The sequence below is a fragment of the Manis javanica genome, chromosome 11, assembly GCF_040802235.1.
Source record: "Manis javanica isolate MJ-LG chromosome 11, MJ_LKY, whole genome shotgun sequence".
NCBI lineage: Eukaryota > Metazoa > Chordata > Mammalia > Pholidota > Manidae > Manis > Manis javanica.
In genome coordinates, this window is record NC_133166.1 from 118,696,903 (window position 1) to 118,714,868 (window position 17,966).

The 17,966-nt window shown below is 55.5% G+C and overlaps 1 protein-coding gene across 10 annotated transcripts in view; it reads left to right on the forward strand.

Moving 5' to 3' along the window:
* Window positions 1–17,966, forward strand: part of SYT7 (synaptotagmin 7) — a 59,513-nt gene that overhangs the window by 14,144 nt on the left and 27,403 nt on the right. For 6 of the 10 annotated variants that reach the window (XM_036995421.2, XM_036995423.2, XM_036995422.2 and 3 more), the window contains exons 2-4: window positions 9,903–10,006; window positions 13,978–14,057; window positions 17,828–17,959. In XM_036995421.2, coding sequence (XP_036851316.1) covers window positions 9,903–10,006; window positions 13,978–14,057; window positions 17,828–17,959 — 316 coding nt within the window. The remainder of the gene's footprint in view (window positions 1–9,902; window positions 10,007–13,977; window positions 14,058–17,827; window positions 17,960–17,966) is intronic. The other 4 variants (XM_036995424.2, XM_036995430.2, XM_036995427.2 and 1 more) reach the window with 1 other exon arrangement.

Here is a 17,966-nt window from a genome sequence, read left to right on the forward strand (position 1 = left end):
TCTCTCTCCATTCATCTCTCCCCACCTGGATTCCCACCAGTTCTCTAGCTCCTTCCTAAACATCTCTGGGAGCAGCTTCACATTATGTTGTGCTCCTGAGAGTCCTTGATCTGGCAAAGATTAAATATCTCTTCTCCGCCACCAAAACCCAAGTCAAGATTCTGAATCCCAAGATTCCTAGCCTCTGTGACTCTCACAGTTCCAAGCCTCAGGGGGGAGGGTGTTAGGAAAGGACAGGGGCCCTAGCCTGTAAGGAAGCCTGTGACCTGAGGGGGTAGAGTTGAGTCATTACCATGAGGAACTCTAAGTGCTCTGAGATCCTCGAATAAAATATAGGGCACTGTTCCAACACCAGCTTCTTTGCCGTGTATTATTAATAACAATAAGATGCTGACTTAGGCCAAGGCACAACAATGCATTATTCATAGGAGTAACTAGTGGTCAAGGCCTGCACTTAATCATCACACGTCCCTGATCCTGCCCCTCACTCCACACTCCTGGTGGAAAAGCCCTCCGTCTGAGTTTCTCTTTTCCTGGGCTCCTGCTGCTCTGCTGGATGTGATCATTTTCGTAACCACCCAGGCAGCTCCTCAGCTTTGGAATTAGGGTGGGTAGTGAGAGTGGCAGGTTCAAGGCTAACTCCTGGCTGGACACCTTCAGCCTGGGCTCCATGCTCCCCTCCTCCCTTTTGAGGCTGAAGACTGAAGCCTGATGCACCAGGCTTCCCTAAGCCAGGAATTGTGGGATGTGGGAATGGCTGTGGTGAGGGGAGGGGGTCACTAGGTAGGAGAACCCCACTCACCTCTATTAAATACAACAATAGATGTGAAACCCTTGGTAAACTCTGGAGCACTTTGTGAATTCTTCTGCACTAAACAAACGTGAGCCATTATTACCAAGGCCATGCTCTGCTGGAAGAGAGAGCGGAGGTAGAAAAGTCGTGGATGAGGCCCTCATAGCTTGCCAGGCCCTGCTCCCTGACAAAGAGTTGGAGGGCCTGTGGGTCCCAATGTGTCCCTGTCCAATTTCTTGCTGGAATGGCTCCTGGCCCATCCGGACAATCCTTCATTTGCTGTTTACTCACTTGGCATCTCCTCTGAATTCTAAATCGTCTGCATCCCGCCAGCCTCCACGGCCCCTGCCAGCACTCTCTCCCTCACACATTATCTGTTTTTATTACAGTCAAGGTTGAGGAGGCTTGCTCGTGCTAAGCCCCTATTTTCAGCCACTTGTAACTTTCCAAAACAATTCCCTCTGGGTATCCGGGCATCCTCTTTCACCAGCCTCGCTCCCGCCCCAAGTGAGGCCTTTGGGGTTGTGGGCCCAACACGGCTTTCTGAAGGGCACTCAGAGAGACTGTTGGGAGGGCATGGGGGTAGGGCCAAGGCCCAGCTTTCCTGGGAACTGAGTGCTGGTTCTCTTTCCCCTCCTTCTGCTTTTTTCCTTTTATCTGCCCATCTCTGTTTCTTTTTCCTATTGCAAGGAATGAGCTGCCCCTGTTCCTCAAGGTAGGTAGCCTGGAAGGGGGAGTTTTAAAGTGGAGAAAGGGCAGGAAATGCAGCATGACAGGAGGCCTGGAGCTTTGCCTGGCTGTCTGAGGTTTAGAGTTTAGCTCACTGGTTTCCTGTTTCTTATTCCCTAACTCTGCCTTTTTCTGGCTTTTTGTGTATGTTGGGTCAGGAGGAGGAAGGAAGGTGGGATAAACACCAAAAACGTCTCCCCTTCGCGTACCCACTTAGCCGTGGGGCTGGTAGGCTCTGAGCTCGTAAATGCCCTCCCACTTTCCCCCATTTCCATCCACTAAGCACGCATGTGGAGAGGTGCTTCCTATGGAAACTGTGACTGCTTTCCACCTTGAATGTCATCCTGCAGCCACCAAAGGATGTGTATGTGGAGGGGAGGTGCTGGGGCATGATATGTCATCGTGCAGAATCAAGTGGGAGGAGGCAGGATCAGGATGGGAAGTCAGTGGCAGATGTAGCCCCAACCACCCCCAACGTCACTCTGCTTTATATCTCCAGAACAGGGGCTGCACCCTCGTCAGCACCAGAGACAGGGCCTTGCACAGGTTCTGGGCTACCCCAACCTCCTGGTATTGCTTCCACCCTGTCTAGCCGCGCCCAACTCCCAACCTGTTCTGGGACCTGTAGGTGGATTGAGCTGCTGTCTAATGAGGGCTCTTTACTGAGGCCAAGAGCTTGGGCCAGTGGAGGAAGGAGGGAGCCCTGGGAAACATATGTGTGCGACAGGGTCTCTAAGGTGCTTGGGGGGTAATGTGGACATGGCTCTGTTTGGTAAAATTCCTGAGAAAGTGGAAGCCCATTCCCTGGCTGCTCTTTATTTTGTGTTTACTCAGTTTCTTTCTTCTCTTCTCTTCTCTCTATTCTTGGAGTGACTTGTTTCAAGGCTCAGCTCCCCTAGGGTGGAATAAGAATGAGAGCTGTAGGGTTTGAAGTCTTACATACCGCCAGGTCCAATCCTGGCTTTACCTCTTCTGCTCTATGCTCTCGGGCAAGTATTTAACCCTTCAGAGCCTCAGTTTCCTTTTTGTAAAATAAGCGTAAGAGTATTTACCTTCAGAGGGGTGCTGAGGACTGTGAACATGATTCAATGTTGAACATACATTAGTACTGTGACTAAAGGCACTTGGTAAGGCAAGCAAGGGCCTGGGATCTGAGGATGCCTAAAAGAGGGGAGCAGTCTAGGTTGACAAGGTGTGGGGGTGATGGGCCAACTTTGGAAGGGCTGGATATGGAAACTATGCATGTCACCATCTAAGAGTATAAGAGCAGGTGAGGTCTGGGGGGAAAAGCCTGTGTGCACAGATTTCCAGTGTGTCCAGTGGCTTCTCTGTATCATGTCCTGGACTCTGGGCTGTGGGAGACCATGAGCAATGCAGAGACAGGATCTCTGGGCCTGCGTGGGGGTCAGGCCTACCCCCCAAGAAAAGAGTGTTGGACAGAGGGTCAGTTAATTCAGTTCTGGAGAAGGAAAAGATGGCTGTGAGCACGTGTCATTAGGGAGGGCTTCCTGGAAGAGGTGGGCTTTTCTGGGGCCTTGAATAACTTCACACATTTGTTCAGCACTTACTTGCCCCGCCTCTCCTGTATACAGACCTTAGGTCCAATTCTGATGTTACCTCTCTTCTGCTTTGTGCTCTTGGGTATGTATTTAACCCTTCTGAGCCTCAGTTTCCTTTTTTGTAAAATAAGCATAAAAGTATTTACCTTCAGAGGGGTGCTGAGGACCGTGAACATGATTTCTGGGATTTCAGTCCTCCAGGTGTTCCCAGTAGGGGAAAGATATAGGAAGTGCTAATTATTAACCCACAATGATGAATTGCCATAGTTACAGGGGAGGCAGAAAGGAATGTGGGAGGAAAGGAAGACCATGTTTGTTTAGGGGTCTTGAGGGTAGAAAACAGGAGGAAGGACATTCCAGGCAGAGGGAACAGCTTATGCAAAGCCGAAAGTGTGACAAAGGTTGGCCTTCTTGACACAAGGAAAAAGTTAGGTGTAGCTAGGTCGTGTACTGTGGCACATTACAGAAAGCTGTCACATCCTCATCTCAGAGGGAGGGAGCTATAGGTGTGGCAAAGGACACAGCATCAAGTTGCCTTAATTCTCCATGCCTATTTCTTTCTCTGTGAAAAAGGAATAATAATGGTACAAGGTTGTGGAGATCACATGAGATAACAAATAAAAACATTCTGGCACAGTGTCTACCACAAAAGGCAAATGCTCAATTAATGTTAGCTATTATTTGATCCTGACAGGACCCTAGCAGGGGAGGTCAGTGGTTAGTATCAGCATTTGAAGGTAAAACACTGAGGCCCACAATGGGCCTTGCCCAGGATCATTAGCCAGGAGCAGAGGTATGACTTGAATCCAGGTCATTTCCTCCAAATCTACTTCCTGTCCCAGTGCTCTGCCTCAGAGGGACAAATAGAATTTGAGTAGACAAATAATGGGCACAGGGAAAGAATTCCAGGCCAGAGGAAGTACATGAATGCCTAGACCTCATGGATGGCAGAGTGGACTGGGCATCTGCCATGGGTGTGTGTGCATGTGTATGTGTGCTAAGCACTCATGCATGTGTGTGTGTGAGTGAATGCTATCCATGCAAGGGATTAGTCTCCATGGCCTGTGTATGTACGGTGTGTGTGCACATGTGCACACCATGGTTGTGGCTGTGGGCTGTGTATGTACCTGCTCCTGCTCCCCCTCGGGTTCCCCCTCCTGTTACCCCATGGGCAGCTGGTAAGCTTGCCCTCAGAAGTCCATTCCCTCTCCAGCAGCTTCCCAGGGCATCCCAGCAGCCACTGGCGCTGTTTGATTCTGTTCATCCATAAATTATAGCTTGCTGAGGAGATGAGAAGGAGTTGGGGATGGGGGCAGAGCGCTAGCAAGGGACAGGGTCAGCTCTGCAGTTCACACCTGAGGCCCGGCCTGGCTTTGAGCTGTCACCCCCCACCCCCTGCCATGTCCCCCATGCCTCCACCCTCCCCATTCCTTTCCATAGGCATTCAGGGTGCTTGCTCTTGGTCAAGCCCTGGGGCAGGGATCAGGGGCACACACAATTGAGTAAGACATGATCCCTGGCCTCTGCTGTCCTGTGGGGAAAAACTAGATGTGAATCTAGTTCAGTATTTCATTCAACACTCATTGAGCACCAGTTCTGTGTCCTCAGATGTCTCTAATACAGGGCATGATGTGGTAATGCTATCATAATAGCTAGCATTTATTGCTACTTATTCTGTGTCAGGCACTGTGCTAAGCTCATTATATGTGCTAATTCCTTTAAACTGTATAGGAGTCCTATGAGGCCTGTACTATAATTAGTGCCCATTTACAGATGGGGAAACCAAGGCACACAGAGATTAGGGCACATGGTTTGGAAGAATTAGATCCAGTCTTTCAGCCCAGACAGTCTGGCTCCAGAGCCCTGGAACTTAATCACTGTACCCTAAAAGAAGGGTGCTGGCACAGTGTGATGAGTTCATAGACAGGAGAAATTAATTCCCATGCGGTGATTATGGAAGGCTTCCTGGAGAAGGTGCTTTTCATCTGGGTCTAGAAAAATCAGGAATTCTCAGGCAAAGATGGGCATGGGGGAAGAACAAAAGGTCCTGGTGTGTATGTGTGTGTGTGTGTGTGTGTGTGTGTGTGTGTGTGTAAAAGCTCTCAAACTCTTTCACTACAGCCTCTCCTACCTTTTCTCTCCCATCTAGTTGGATGATAAGTAAGATATATCGAGGCACTGAATAGTCAACAAATATTTGCTGAGCACCTCCTGTGTGTCCGCCTGTCACAGAGGATACCAGAATGAGTAAAGCAGCAGATACAACCCCTGCCTTCATGGACCCTGTAGTCTGGTACACAGTAGGTGCTTAGTAAATGGTAGCCTCGATTATTATCATTATTCCTAGAGGCCTTGGATTCCTCCTCATTCATTCTTTCAGCAAGCATTTATCGAGCACCTACTATATGCCCAGATCTGTCCTTGGAGCTGGGGAAACAGTGATGAACATGAGAGCAAGCCTGTCCCTCCTGCAGCTGACATTCTAGGGGAGAGGACTGGGCAGGAATGTTGCCCACTTCAGAGGTTGGCTGCCTTCTCAAGCACACACACTTTACCCTGCGAACTCCTTGGGTAGTTGCATAGGCTGTGCCCACGGGGTCCAGCAAAGCCCCAGGACTCTGGTGGAGCATCATTAATCCCGAGCTCTAATCAGCTGACATGCCTGCCACAGGCCTGGGCAGACGGTCAGTGACATGCCTGAGCTTATCCCTCTCCCAGGACACCCCTGGGATTGGCCCAGGAGGCCTGACTTTCCTTGCTCCTGGCTCACCCTGCCTCCCAGGTCTTCTGATGTCATCTGTCTGCCCTTGTCTCTCTCACCCCCTGGGACCCAGGATGTCTCCGCTGTCCAAGGATAGGTCGTGGAACTCAGCCCTGTCAAAAGGCTGACTAGGGCTGCAATATTTTCTTTCCCTAAATGTTAATATGCTGATGCTAAGGGGACTTGAAACCATGTGTGTCATCGGAGGAAGGGTTAGAAGGGCCAGGGCTGCTTTGCCTGGAGAAGACTGGAAGGGGACATGAGAGCTGTCAGCAAGGATTTGGAGGTCTGTCATGTGGCAGAGGGAGCTTGTTCCAGGCAGTCGGGAGGGCAAGCTTAGGCCACAGCTGAAGGTTTGAGGGAGACAGATTCAGTTCAGCATGAGGCCCAGTCCAGCAGCACTCCCTAACCGTGCCCGTCTGTGGAGGGCCTGCAGCAGCAGCTTCCTGTCCCCGACAGGGCTGCCCAGAGGGCTTGTGCATTAATGGGGCCTGGCTCCATGACTTTTGAGGTTCCTTTCCTCCCAAAACATAGTGACTTCATGTTCTGGGAATGGCTTCACTCTAGCTGGCAGGTGAGGACATGCTTGCACCCCTTGATGGCAACATTGCTTGCTGGTCAAGGACATCATGTCACTTTTGTTCACAGCATCAGTGCAATTATAATGCCAAGCCTTTGTTTCACCCTGGCTTCAAGGGCTGTCTGAGGGATGCTGTGGGGCTGGTGCAAGGGTGGGGTTCTTGACTGGGAGGGGTCAGCTGCCTGGAAGATGACAGCATCCATCCTTACTGTAGGGGATCCTACGGTCACCAATCCTGGGGGAGGGAGGAGTCAACTTTCCTTAGCAACACATCCTTTTCTTTAAATGGAACTTTCTGCAAAAGCCCAGGATGTGAAATCAGGAAATGAGGCTGCTTTGGTTGAAGAGGGCTTGGCTTGATGGCCCACAGCCTCATCTACTCAGCACCCATCTCCATAGCCCTTGAGAAAGTCCTAGGAACCCTACGGTCTCCGAAGAGTATACAGAACAGAGTGCAGACAGAGCCAGATTGCTTGGGTCTGAACCCTCGCTCCACCACCTACTATCCAAATGGGTACTTGGACAAGATACTTGCCTCCTTGGTGCCTCAGTTTCCCCATCTGTAAAACGGGGACAATCATAATGCTTACCTCCATTGTGAGGACTGAGTTCTTACCTTGTATAGTGTCTGGAACCCCTGGCTTCTCATCATAGTGAGGAAGGGTCCAAGAAGTTGAGTGCCTTGCCTATGGCCACACAGCTGGTTAGCAGCTGGAATCGGGCCTCAGCCTACTTCTCCTAGACCGAAAGCCCCATAGTCATTCTGCATGCCCACGAATGCTGACTGCTTCAGATGGGCATTCCCTGAGTCTCTAGGGACTGCTCATAATGTGTTCACTGGCTTCAGGATTGACAGGCTCTGTCCTCAAGGGCCCTCCACCTACAGCAAGGGCCGAGGAACAGTTTTTGAGAAAGATCTTATTTGGCAGCAAGAGGAGGGAGCTACAGAGAGGTGACCCATTTGAGGATTCCCCATGGCCAAGAGGTATGTTGGGGAGGCATTTGTGGAGATGGCATCAGGGCAGAGGAACCCACCTGAAGCATGGCCCAACAACAGCCTCACAGCACCACAGCCACCAGATCATGAGTATCCTAACTCCCACTCCGACCCTGCCCCTCCCCTGCTCAAAGACCTTCCATGGCTCCCTTGGCCTACAGACCACAACAATCCCCTCAGCCTGACAAACAAGCCCCTTCCCAATCAGACCCTCACTCCCAGCTGGGTCTCCACCCCTTCACTCCCCAAAACCTAGTCCAGCTGCTCAGACAGCATGCCTGACCCTCTCCTGCCCACCTTGCCTTTGCCCAGAATCTCCCACCCTCACCTCACACCTATCACATCAAATACTACCTCCTCAGGGAAGCCTTCCCAGATAGCTCCCTCATCCAGTAATCACTTCTTCATTTGTGCTCTGTCTACACCTCATAGAAAAGTGACACCAACAACCCTAATAACACTTATCCATTGCATGCTACTGGCAGCCACATGGGATGGATGCCATTATCATCTTCTCTTTATAAAAGAGAAAATACAGACACTGACTGGTTAAGGCACTTGTCCAAGGCCACTTGGCTATTAAGAGGCAGAGGCTATGCTCGCACGTGGGTCCTACCTTGCATACGCTGGACTCTGGAACCCCAGGCTGGATGTTCTGCAGCACCTGACATGCTTCTCAGAAATTAGCTGAATTTTGACTGTCCCCCATGCCTCATGGCAGATTCTTAATAGGGAGTGGTTAAAGAAAGCTCAGCCCAAGAATGGAATTTACTTTATTTAACAGTGAGTTCAGCAAAGGAAGGCATGGGTTTGTCTGCTTTCCCAGCCTGCATAGCATCCGCCCCAGACCCATCCAGTGGGGCAGTGGCAGCTCTGTGGAGAGAGCTGGAGAAAGTGTGGGCCCTGCTCCCAGAAGGCACGTTTGCCCATCTCCTTACCACAGCCTGAGTCTGGGGACCCTGTGGAGTTATGGCTGTCATGCTCTCCACTTGTCCTGCCTCCCTCTCCACCAGAAGCCTGGAGGTTAAGGATGGAGGCTTCCCATTTGGCCTGAGAACTTTGGCAAACATGGCCCCTCCAGCCGTGCAGAGCTGTGCTCCTCAGCCTGCAGGAGGAAAGAGCAGAGCCAGTTTCTCTGTGTCTGCAGGTTGTCCTGTCAGAGCTCCTGGGAACTGTGGGCTCTGAGGTTGACAATACACAGATTACAGGGGCTTCCTGGGGGCTGAGGCTGTAGACTCAGGACAGGAGGAAGCTTAGCTGATGGATAGGTGGCAGGTGGATAGGTGGGGGCCAGGTGAGGGTGGTCTTTTCCCAAGCTGGGAGCCTCTGGAAGTTGGGGAGGGAACTGGGGGGCCCAAGCAGGATCCAAGGGAGAGTGAGTGGCTGTGCAGGACACTGGAGTGGTGGGAGCAGAGGACCCTGAGGGCCCCGAGAGCTGGGGATGACTGCTGGGCCCTCCCCATGAGGCCCCACAGCAAAGCAAGAGAGCCCAGAAGCTAAAACCACAGGAACCAGGGCCAGACAGACATCATCAGCTCTTAATTACCGCCGTCACTGACACCAAAAAGCCCACGCAGGCTCCTCTGTAAATAAACAGTGTCTCCTCGACTTTAGGGCACATCCCTGTGCGCACACATTTACCGCGTATGTGTGACCGGCGCCGTTCTCTCTCCACTCACTCCCCCCCCCCATGATAATTTCTGGTCAAGGTTTGTCTTCCTTACATTTGTTTGGGGCTCATGTTTATGACCCCCTGTGAGAAGGCAGGGAGGAAGTTTAATCCACATTTACAGGGGAGAAAACTGAGTAGCTATGCCTCATTCAAAGCCACACAGCTAGCAAGCGGCAGAATTTTCCCAGGATCCTGGGATTTTCCTTCCAGGGCAGGTCCATCAGGGTTTCCACTCCTGAAGTAGGGACCCTGGAGCGCTTGGAATTGAAGTGGCCAGGTGGCCCCTGTGACATTTAAGACATTGCAAATAAGGAAGGTGGGGCTGGAGCCCGTGCAGCCTGAGGACCAGAGGCGAGCTCAGGGGCTAAGGGATGGGAGGGCCCAGTGCGCGTGGGGGTGGGAGATGAAAGAGTGCTGGGCAGGAAGGCCATGCAGAAGCTCTTAGAGGGGCTAGAAGCATCCGCAGAGGACTGGCTGGGCGAGGGACACACTGGGCCTCTTATTTCCAGGATGCCAGGTTTGGGGGTTGATGTGGATCCACTGGACTCACACAGGGCCAACACAGGGAGGGGCAGGGGGAGATGTCAACCTGTACAATTCCTCCGTTTTGCAGATGAAGAAACTGAGGCACAGAGAAGGGAAGAGACTTCCCAAGGTCAGCCAGCAAGGCAGAGCTGGGAGAACTTGGGGCTCAGAGCTCCAGAGTGCAAGCCAGATGGAAGGGTAGGGCGGTGGTTCTGGGGGGCTCTGTGCTGAGGGAGGGTGGCTGGCCCTGGTCACTGAGGGTCTGATCTGTACATGTCCTCCCCAGGGGCACCCACCAGAGATGTCCTGCTGGTCTCTGCCATCATCACCGTCAGCCTTAGCGTCACTGTCGTCCTCTGCGGCCTCTGCCACTGGTGTCAGCGCAAACTGGTGAGGCTCCTCAGGGCCCTGGGGACGGGGCCTGGCCTTGCGCCCCGCCCCCCACAATTACAGGCTGGTGAACACTTTCAAGGACGCGCGCTTAAGTCCCACCTGCCTGCCCGCACAGCCCTGCACATTTCTGTACATGTTCACACCGCACGCATGCACGCACTGCGTTTCCCAGCATGTTGGCCCCACATGTCTGTGTGTACCCCCAAAGCCACACACCTAGGAACACATTCGTGGACAGACAGGAACTCAGCGGCAGTGGCTCGCAACTGCACGCACACACGCCCCACCTCCTGCAGAAAGAACCGCAGACACACACGCGCAGACTGAGAATCCGGGCCCCCGCCCCTCCGCCCACTGCCCCCAAAAGGGCGGGGCGGGGCGGGGCCGAGCCTCCTGGCCAATGAGGAGGCACCGCCAGCGCCGCCCCACCCCCTGCGCCCGCACATCCATCCTGGTTTTCCGCGTTTGTACAAGCACAAACGGCTTCTTTTCATTTTTAACGAGGGCTGGGGAATTAACGATCAGCATTAGGCCATCAATAAGTAAGGAGACCGTCAAGAGGAACATTCATCACCCGAGGGCTCCAGAAGGGGGAGCCGGGCTGAGCTGCCCGCCCGCAGCTCCCCGAGGGTGCTCCGAGAGAGCCTCGCGGGACCCCTACTCATCCCCCATCCTGCCGCCCCAGCCCAGAAGTGCGGTGGGGACTTTGAGGGCTTCAGAGAGGCACCCCCAAAGCGGCTTCGGAGGTGTCCCAGGTGCGGGAGCTTTCCCAGGGTTAGGTGATGAAGGTTCCCTCACAGGTACCTCCCATCCCCCAGACCGAGAATGGTGGTGGTGGGAGGAGGACGCCACACCTGGGAGCCCCGTTCTCTCCCTGCCAGCCACAGAAGGGCCTTAAGGACGGGGTAGGGCTGCGGCCGTGGGTACTACGTTAGTGTGGAAGAGGACAGGCAGATTAACCCAGCATGCCTCCTTCACGAAAGGCGAACTCGTGCCATCCTGGGATATTCAGCTACGCAGCTTTCCCTGGGGAGGAGCCATGGAGAAGGGCAGCTCTGCCCCGTGTGCAAGTGTGTGTGTGACCCAGGCGGCTTCCTGAGCGCAGGTGTGCCGAGTCAGGCTGGCTCGTGGATCTCCTGGGTCTGCGTCTGTCTCGGATTTTCAGGCTTGGCCACGCGTCTGTGTTGGAGTGTCCTCAGAGGCAGAGGGAGTGGCTGAGAACACACTGCAGCCCTGCAGGGCCCTTAGGCTGTCTGTCCGTCTGTATTTGAAGGCAGAGGAAAGTGTACGAGCAGACCCTGCTGGTGACCTTGAGTGAGGGTCTTTGTGCTGAGTGTGTCGACTTTGAGGGTGTTGGTGCAGTGTGTGTGTGTGTGTTCACCCCTGCATGGTGGGATGTGAATCATCTCGTCAGATCCCTGAGTGAGCTGACACATCTGCTCCACTGTCCCAGACTCCCCTGGTAAGTGTGCAGTGTGAGTGTGTGTGTGTGTGTGTGTGTGTGTGTGTGTGTGTGTGCGTGCGCGTGTGGGCCAGCCTCACCCCCACCCCTACTCACTTGGGGACTGGAACTCAAAGACAACAACTTTTGTAGCAGCTGAGGGGCTGTCAGTGCAGGAACTGAGAGATGCAGAGCCTTCCCTGGCCCCAGCCCCTCCTCCCAGCCTACAGCCAGGAACTTGCCAGAGGACCAGACCACAGTCTATCCCTCTAGAGTTGCTCCCCTGAACTGACCAGCCCCCCAACATGGCCACACCCCTCCCCTCCCCCAGGTCCCAGAAGCCAGGGGGCTTTTTACTGGCACTGTCTCTGTGCTCCTTGCAGGGGCTTTAAAATGCCCCCTGCACAGTAGCTGGGCTCTGCTTGCCTGCCTGTCCCCTCTGCAGCAGTGACGTGATCCCTGACAGCCCAGATCCCATTTCCAAACATTAATAACTTCCTTAATCTCCAGCTGGCTTTGTCCAGATCAGCCTGGCTGGTGATGTTGGGATCCTTTGGAGCCTCCTAATGTCTCCTGGATCCTCCTGGGTTTCCTGCTGCGGCCCCATTATCTCCCCTGTTCCTCCACATCAAGTCCTGCCCTGGTGCCTGTCCCCCACAGCGCCCTGCATCTGCTGCAGAGGGATAACTGCAGCTGGACAGGAAGGTTTCCTGAGCTGTGGAAAGAAAAAGGCGAGCTCTGGGTGAAGCAGAGGGGGCCCACCACAGCCTTGCCTGGCCCTGGGGAAGGGGCGGCTGCCCAGCCTTAAAAGAAAGTGCTGAGTGGGTTAAATTCCCCTGCCAAGACTAGGAAGAGGAGGGGCTGAGGGGTGGGGACAGGGGGCCCTCACAGGGCCCCCCCTGCCCCCACTCTCTGAAGTACCAGGGAATAGTGGGGGTGGGGCTCCTGTCTGTGACCTACCCAGGAAGAGCCCCAGGCCAGCATGGAGCAGCTCCAGGCCCTAATCTTTGGATTAGGAACTGAGAAAAGTTTGGGATTTGAACCTCTGGGTAACGATGGGAGGGACGGAAATGGTGCCGAGAGAGGGCAGCTTTTGTGGATCCAGAAGATTCAGCAGCCTGAGTTTTTAACTCTTAAAGCTTTGGCTCAGGGGCAACAGTGGTAGCTGGCACCCCAGGGCAGGGGGGACACGAGAGGGGTGCTTCCAGGTGATCCAGTGGACAGGTTTTGAGGGCTGCTGAGTACCAGGTTCCACACCAAGTGCTAGAGACCAAACAGTCCCTGCCATTGCTGGGAGTGGGACCTGAAGTAGGTAAGGGGACCCTTGAAGTGGGGGACCCAGGGCCCATCTGGTGACACCACACCATTTAAGGAAGGAGGAAAAGGAAGCCAGAGAGGACTTAGCCAGGTGACATGAGGAATGGGGACCAGGATCCAAGCGCCCCTGAGATGTAGGGGCTCTGGAGGTGGAATGAGGGCTTTCCCCCCATGCCCCACCCCCTACTGGGGAGCTCATTGCCCGGTCAGTGCCCATGACGGAGTGCTGGGGCCACATGTGCGTGTGTGTGTGTGTGTGTGTCCACTCAGCTGAGCGGGGCAGGCCAGTGCCCAGTGGGAGAATGGACTGTTGGGGGCAGCCCCAGTCCCCTGCATAGCTGCCAACCCCCCGCAGCCCACCTTAGTGCTGGGCCTGGCCCAGGCCCTTGACCCACAGGTGCGCATGAGGACGCTGGGTGGCAGCCAGGAATGTTAATCAGCCAGGCTCTGCATGAGCTAAATTTAGAAACCCAAACTGGGAAGGTGGATGGCGCTCACCTCCTGGCAGCGGGCCCAGTCACAACCGCTGCCCTTCTCTAGCCAGGGGTCCTGGTGTACCCACCATCCTGCCCTGCCCCTCCTCTCATGTAGTTGTGAGGAACTCTGGGGGGCTGGAGCAGGCACACCCCCATCTCAGAGCCATCTCTTCCTGAGGTGGTCTTCCTATGAAGGAGAGTGCTCAGGCCGGCCCTGCCTCACAGCCCCGGGGCAGGGGGTCCCAGGGAGCCCCGAGACAGTGCTGGACACAGCCCCAGACAAGCCTGGGTTATAGGGGTCTGTCCCCGCCCCCGCCACCCACCTCACTGGCTACTGCCAACCTTGCCCAGCAGGATGCCACCCCCACCATCTGGGGACAGTGACGTGGCCAATGTGATGTGGCCAATGTGACGTGGCCAGGCGCCTGAGAGCCGTCTGTCCATGGCAGAGGAAGATGTGTTTCTGGGAGCCAGGCCAGAGCCCCAGGAGACAGGCATACAGAAGGGGCCTCATCCCCAGGGGTCAGGGGTGGGGTACAGGTCAAGGGCGCAGGGCAGGTCCTAGAGGCTGAAAGGATTGCCAACCAGGGAGCACTGTGGGTGGGGCAGGCACCCCATAGTGGTTGCCTAAGCAGAGCCCCAGTCTGTTCCCTGCCCCCAGGACTGTTCTGGGGAGGCAGGGAAGGGGGGTGCCACCCTGTCTCCCAAGAGTGACCCCCGTGCTGTCTCCACAGGGCAAACGCTACAAGAATTCCTTGGAGACGGTGGGCACGCCAGACTCGGGGCGTGGGCGCAGTGAGAAGAAAGCCATCAAGTAGGTGCCAGGCTTCAAGTTTGGGATGGGGGCATGCAGGCAGCCTGCACGGGAGGATCCCCTGCTCACACACATTCAATTCCCCCTCACACCCACCAGCACGCTCCCAGGTCCTCAGGGCAGCTCCAGGGCAGCAGCCTGTACCTGCCAGACCTTCACAATGTCCCAGGGCTCCCAGCCCCATTTTCTGGCTGCCATCACTCCAGCATAGTGTGCCTCCCCCCTCAACTGGTTGCTGGTTCCAAGCTCACAGCACATAACCGTCCCTAGCTCCCTTCTAGCCCCTCCCCAGCCCTGGGCTGGTGACCCCTCTGCTGGGGGCTCAGGCTCTTTTCTTAGCCATCACCAGTCTTCTAACGGTGACCCAGGACAGGGCAGGCCTGGGGCTGGGCCGCTCAGAGAGCAGAGTGGTGCGGACTCCCCCCTCCCCCAGCGCTCCCAGTCCCCAAGGCCCTGCTGCCTGCTGCCATTGTCCTGCCCAGGTTTCCCCACTTTGCTCAACAGCCTCTTCACGTAGGCCCGTCTGCCTTCTGCTGCAGACCGCCTTGGCCAACCCACTGCTCAGGGTTCCTGGGAGACACCAGGAGCCCCCCACCCCCACCTGGCTGAGGCTCCAGGAACAGAGGGCTCTCTCCAGAGGGCCCTGTGTGCTCGGCCAAGGGCCCTGGCCCCTTCCTCTCTGCTGAACCCAGGCCCGCACCAGGAGGCTGTCAGGCTGAAGTAGGGCTGGGTGCCCCGGCCTTCCCTTCTGCCTGCTTCCCACTGCCAAGCCCCTGCCCTTCCCCTTGTCCATCTTTCTCCCTTCATCTCTTCCTACTCCCCTGCTGCCTCCTGAGGGCTCCCTCCCTGCCCCTACTCTTTTTTTAAATCTCTTGCTCTGACCCTGTTTGGGGCCTGCACAGAAGCTGTGGGTGTGTGTCTATGGGGGGTGGGTAAGTGTTGGGGTGGGCCAGGCTGAGGCTGGGGATGGGGACCAGGCTCCGAAGGAGGCCACAGGAAGCCTTTGAGGCTGGCTTGGGTTGCACACTCTCCAGTCTTCAAAGCCGAGAGCTAGCAGATCTCAGGGGCAGTTGCAGAGCCCAGGCCGCAGGCTTTCTGAAGGCAGGGAGGCACCACGTGGGAGGAGCACCAGGCCCCAGACTTCTGCAGCCTTCAGACCAGGCCTCTAACTGAGCCACAGCTACTGACAGGGCAGGGGGCCTATCTCGGCTGGGTGATGATAACCTTCCTGGGCAGGGGAGTGTGTGTCCTGGGTTGACCTGGAAAGGGCCCACGAGAGGAGATGCAATCTCCATTAAGGGGAGGATGGGCAGTGGGCTCTGCAGGCTGGGGCAGCACCCATGAGAGCTCTCTGAGACCAAGATGGCACCAGCAGGCCATCCCCCACCTCTCCGTGGCCCCCTCCCACCTTGCTGAGTTGTTAGCCCCCTGCCCCAGGGTAAGGAAGCCCCCTTCATGTCTACATGCCCACAGGTTGCCATGACCCAAAGCCAGAGAAGTGGCAGGAGATTGCACAGGCTCTCTGTGGGCTTAGGACCTCTTCCGAAGGGATCATCTTGTCAAGGATTCTGGGAAGCTGCGTTTTTTAGCAGTGCCTCCCAAATCATGTTCCTCGGAGTACGTGTGCCCTATAAATGATTCATAGTTATTCCATGAATCCAGAGTTTCATGACCAACTAAGTCTGGGCAACACTACCCACTGTATCTCCCTCTTGGAGATGCTGGTATTCATTGGCACAAGAAAGATTCTGAGAAGTCCCTGCAATAAAGGAACCAGTGTTTCCTCCACCTATCTAATTAAAGTTCTTCTTTCCCAGTACTGCCCCAGGCCACCTGAGGGGCCTGGAGCTCCCTGGATCACAGGGGGGAAGACCAGCCGGTAGTGATGACCCTGGTGGACCTTTCTCTCCAGGACCTAGGGTTGGACGGCCCTTGATTTTGGAGATCTGAAAGGGCTCAGGGGAAGGAGGCCTGCCAGGTGCTCCATCCGTCTGTGACACTGGGGGAAGGGTACCAAGGGACACCTCTGGTGGGGATAGGGTCTTCTGTGGGAGGAGCCTCCCCAGGAAGGGGCCTTCCGATGCAGAGGGCCTGTCCTGCCTCTCCCATCCCCAGCCCTCACTGCCCCTGTGAGCTGGCTCAGGTCGTTGACACTGAACCCTGTAGACACAGAGTCCCCCTGAGACATTTTCAAGGTATGCTCTGGACAGACAGACTCTGTCCTCAGCAGGTAGGCCTCAGGAAGCCATGTCCACCCTCGAGCAGGGTCACTGTCTCCACTGAGCTTGGGAGCTCAGCTTCTTTCTGTCCTTCTCTCCTTTGTTGCTGAGGCTGAGGCTGAGAACCAAGGTCAAGGTCAAACTCTCAGGGGGAGAGAAGCAGGTTCCCTAAGAACATGCATGCTCAGTCCTCAGGGGGCGTGCCTCCATCGCAGTGCCCTCCCCACAACAGGGCCCTCACCTTGGCCTTGAGCAGTAGCACAGCCTCAGCACATGCCACAACCCAACCCTCTTCCCTAGAGCCCCTTCCCTAGAAGCATTCCTGAGGGCTCAGTCATGACTCCCTTCTGGAAAGTTCCTTTGGCTTGGGAGCTGCCTCTCCTTTCTCTGTGCTTCAGGCCTGCTCCTCAGGGCCCCGGGAGCCTGACAAATGGATGGAACCCTTTGTCCTTGGTACCTGGGGTTTCCAGGCTATGCCTTCTGCCAGCCAAGGCTTCTGCCACCTGCCCCTAATGGGAAGTCCACATATTCTCTGTGCTTCCAACATATCATCTTTGGTATGTCATGCTTGGAGCAGGAAGGGATGGGGAGACTGGGGCAGAGGGTCCCTTTCAGACTCAGCAGCTCCACCTTGGAAAGGGATAGGGCATGGGGGGCTACCCTAGCTGTAGGCCAGGTATGCCCCAAGGACTGGAGGCTGTCTGCTTATCGTTTTCTCAAGAGAAGGGCAGGCTCCCTCCACACAGGCTCCAGAACAGAGCACCTGAAGGGTCCCTGGTATCACTGGTCACACCTTCAGCAAGGTCAGAAGCCTGGAGACACTTCCTTTTCTTGGGGGGACCCAACCACCACATTTGCAATGAGTGGAGAATGTCTTCAGCTCAGCTGAGATCCTGCTAATCTCATGTGAAGGCTGTATCCCAGCCTTTCCCGAGGCTGGAGGGCCCCAGGCCAATGGGGGGAGGAAGACGGTGCCTGGACCCTGGACTGCCCCGGTGTGGCTCAGTGGAGGTGGACGGGTGAGGGCGGAATCTCAGGTCTTCCAGAACTGGGGCCTCAACCTCACCATGGGAGATAGGTGGTCTAGTGGTGACAGCCAATCTTCTGGTTTGACAGGCAGGGACACTGAGACCAGGAGAAGAGGGGGCCCAGCAAGTTGGTGGCAGGGTCTGATCGACCTTTCAGCTCTTTCCAGCCAAAAACCAGGTCCTCTCCTACTCCCACCCCCCACGATCCCACCCAGGCCTGCCCGCCCGCCTCACCATCTTTCTCCCACCAGCGTCCTGGGTGCAAGGCTCCGGCCTGCCTTCTTGCAGCTCGCCTCCTCTCTGCGCGGCTTCTCTTACCCTTGAGTGTGTGCACGTGTGCCTGTGTGAGCGTGTGTGTTGGTGCCCCTGCCCGGCCGCCTCTCTTCCTCCCGCAGGAGCAGACCCGGCCACCCTGCCCTCTGGGTGCCCGGCTCGGGCCCAGTCCCCTCTGCCCCTGCAGGACCTCAGTTCTTGTTTCTTCTTGTATCTTCCTGTTTTCTCCCCTCTCTCTCTGCCCCTCCAGCGATCTAGACAGAGACTTTTGGAATAACAATGAGAGCACAGTGCAGCAGAAATGGAGTTCCTACCCTCCCAAGGAGTTTATTCTAAACATTTCACCCTACGCCCCTTATGGCGACCCACGACTGTCCCTCAAGTGAGTG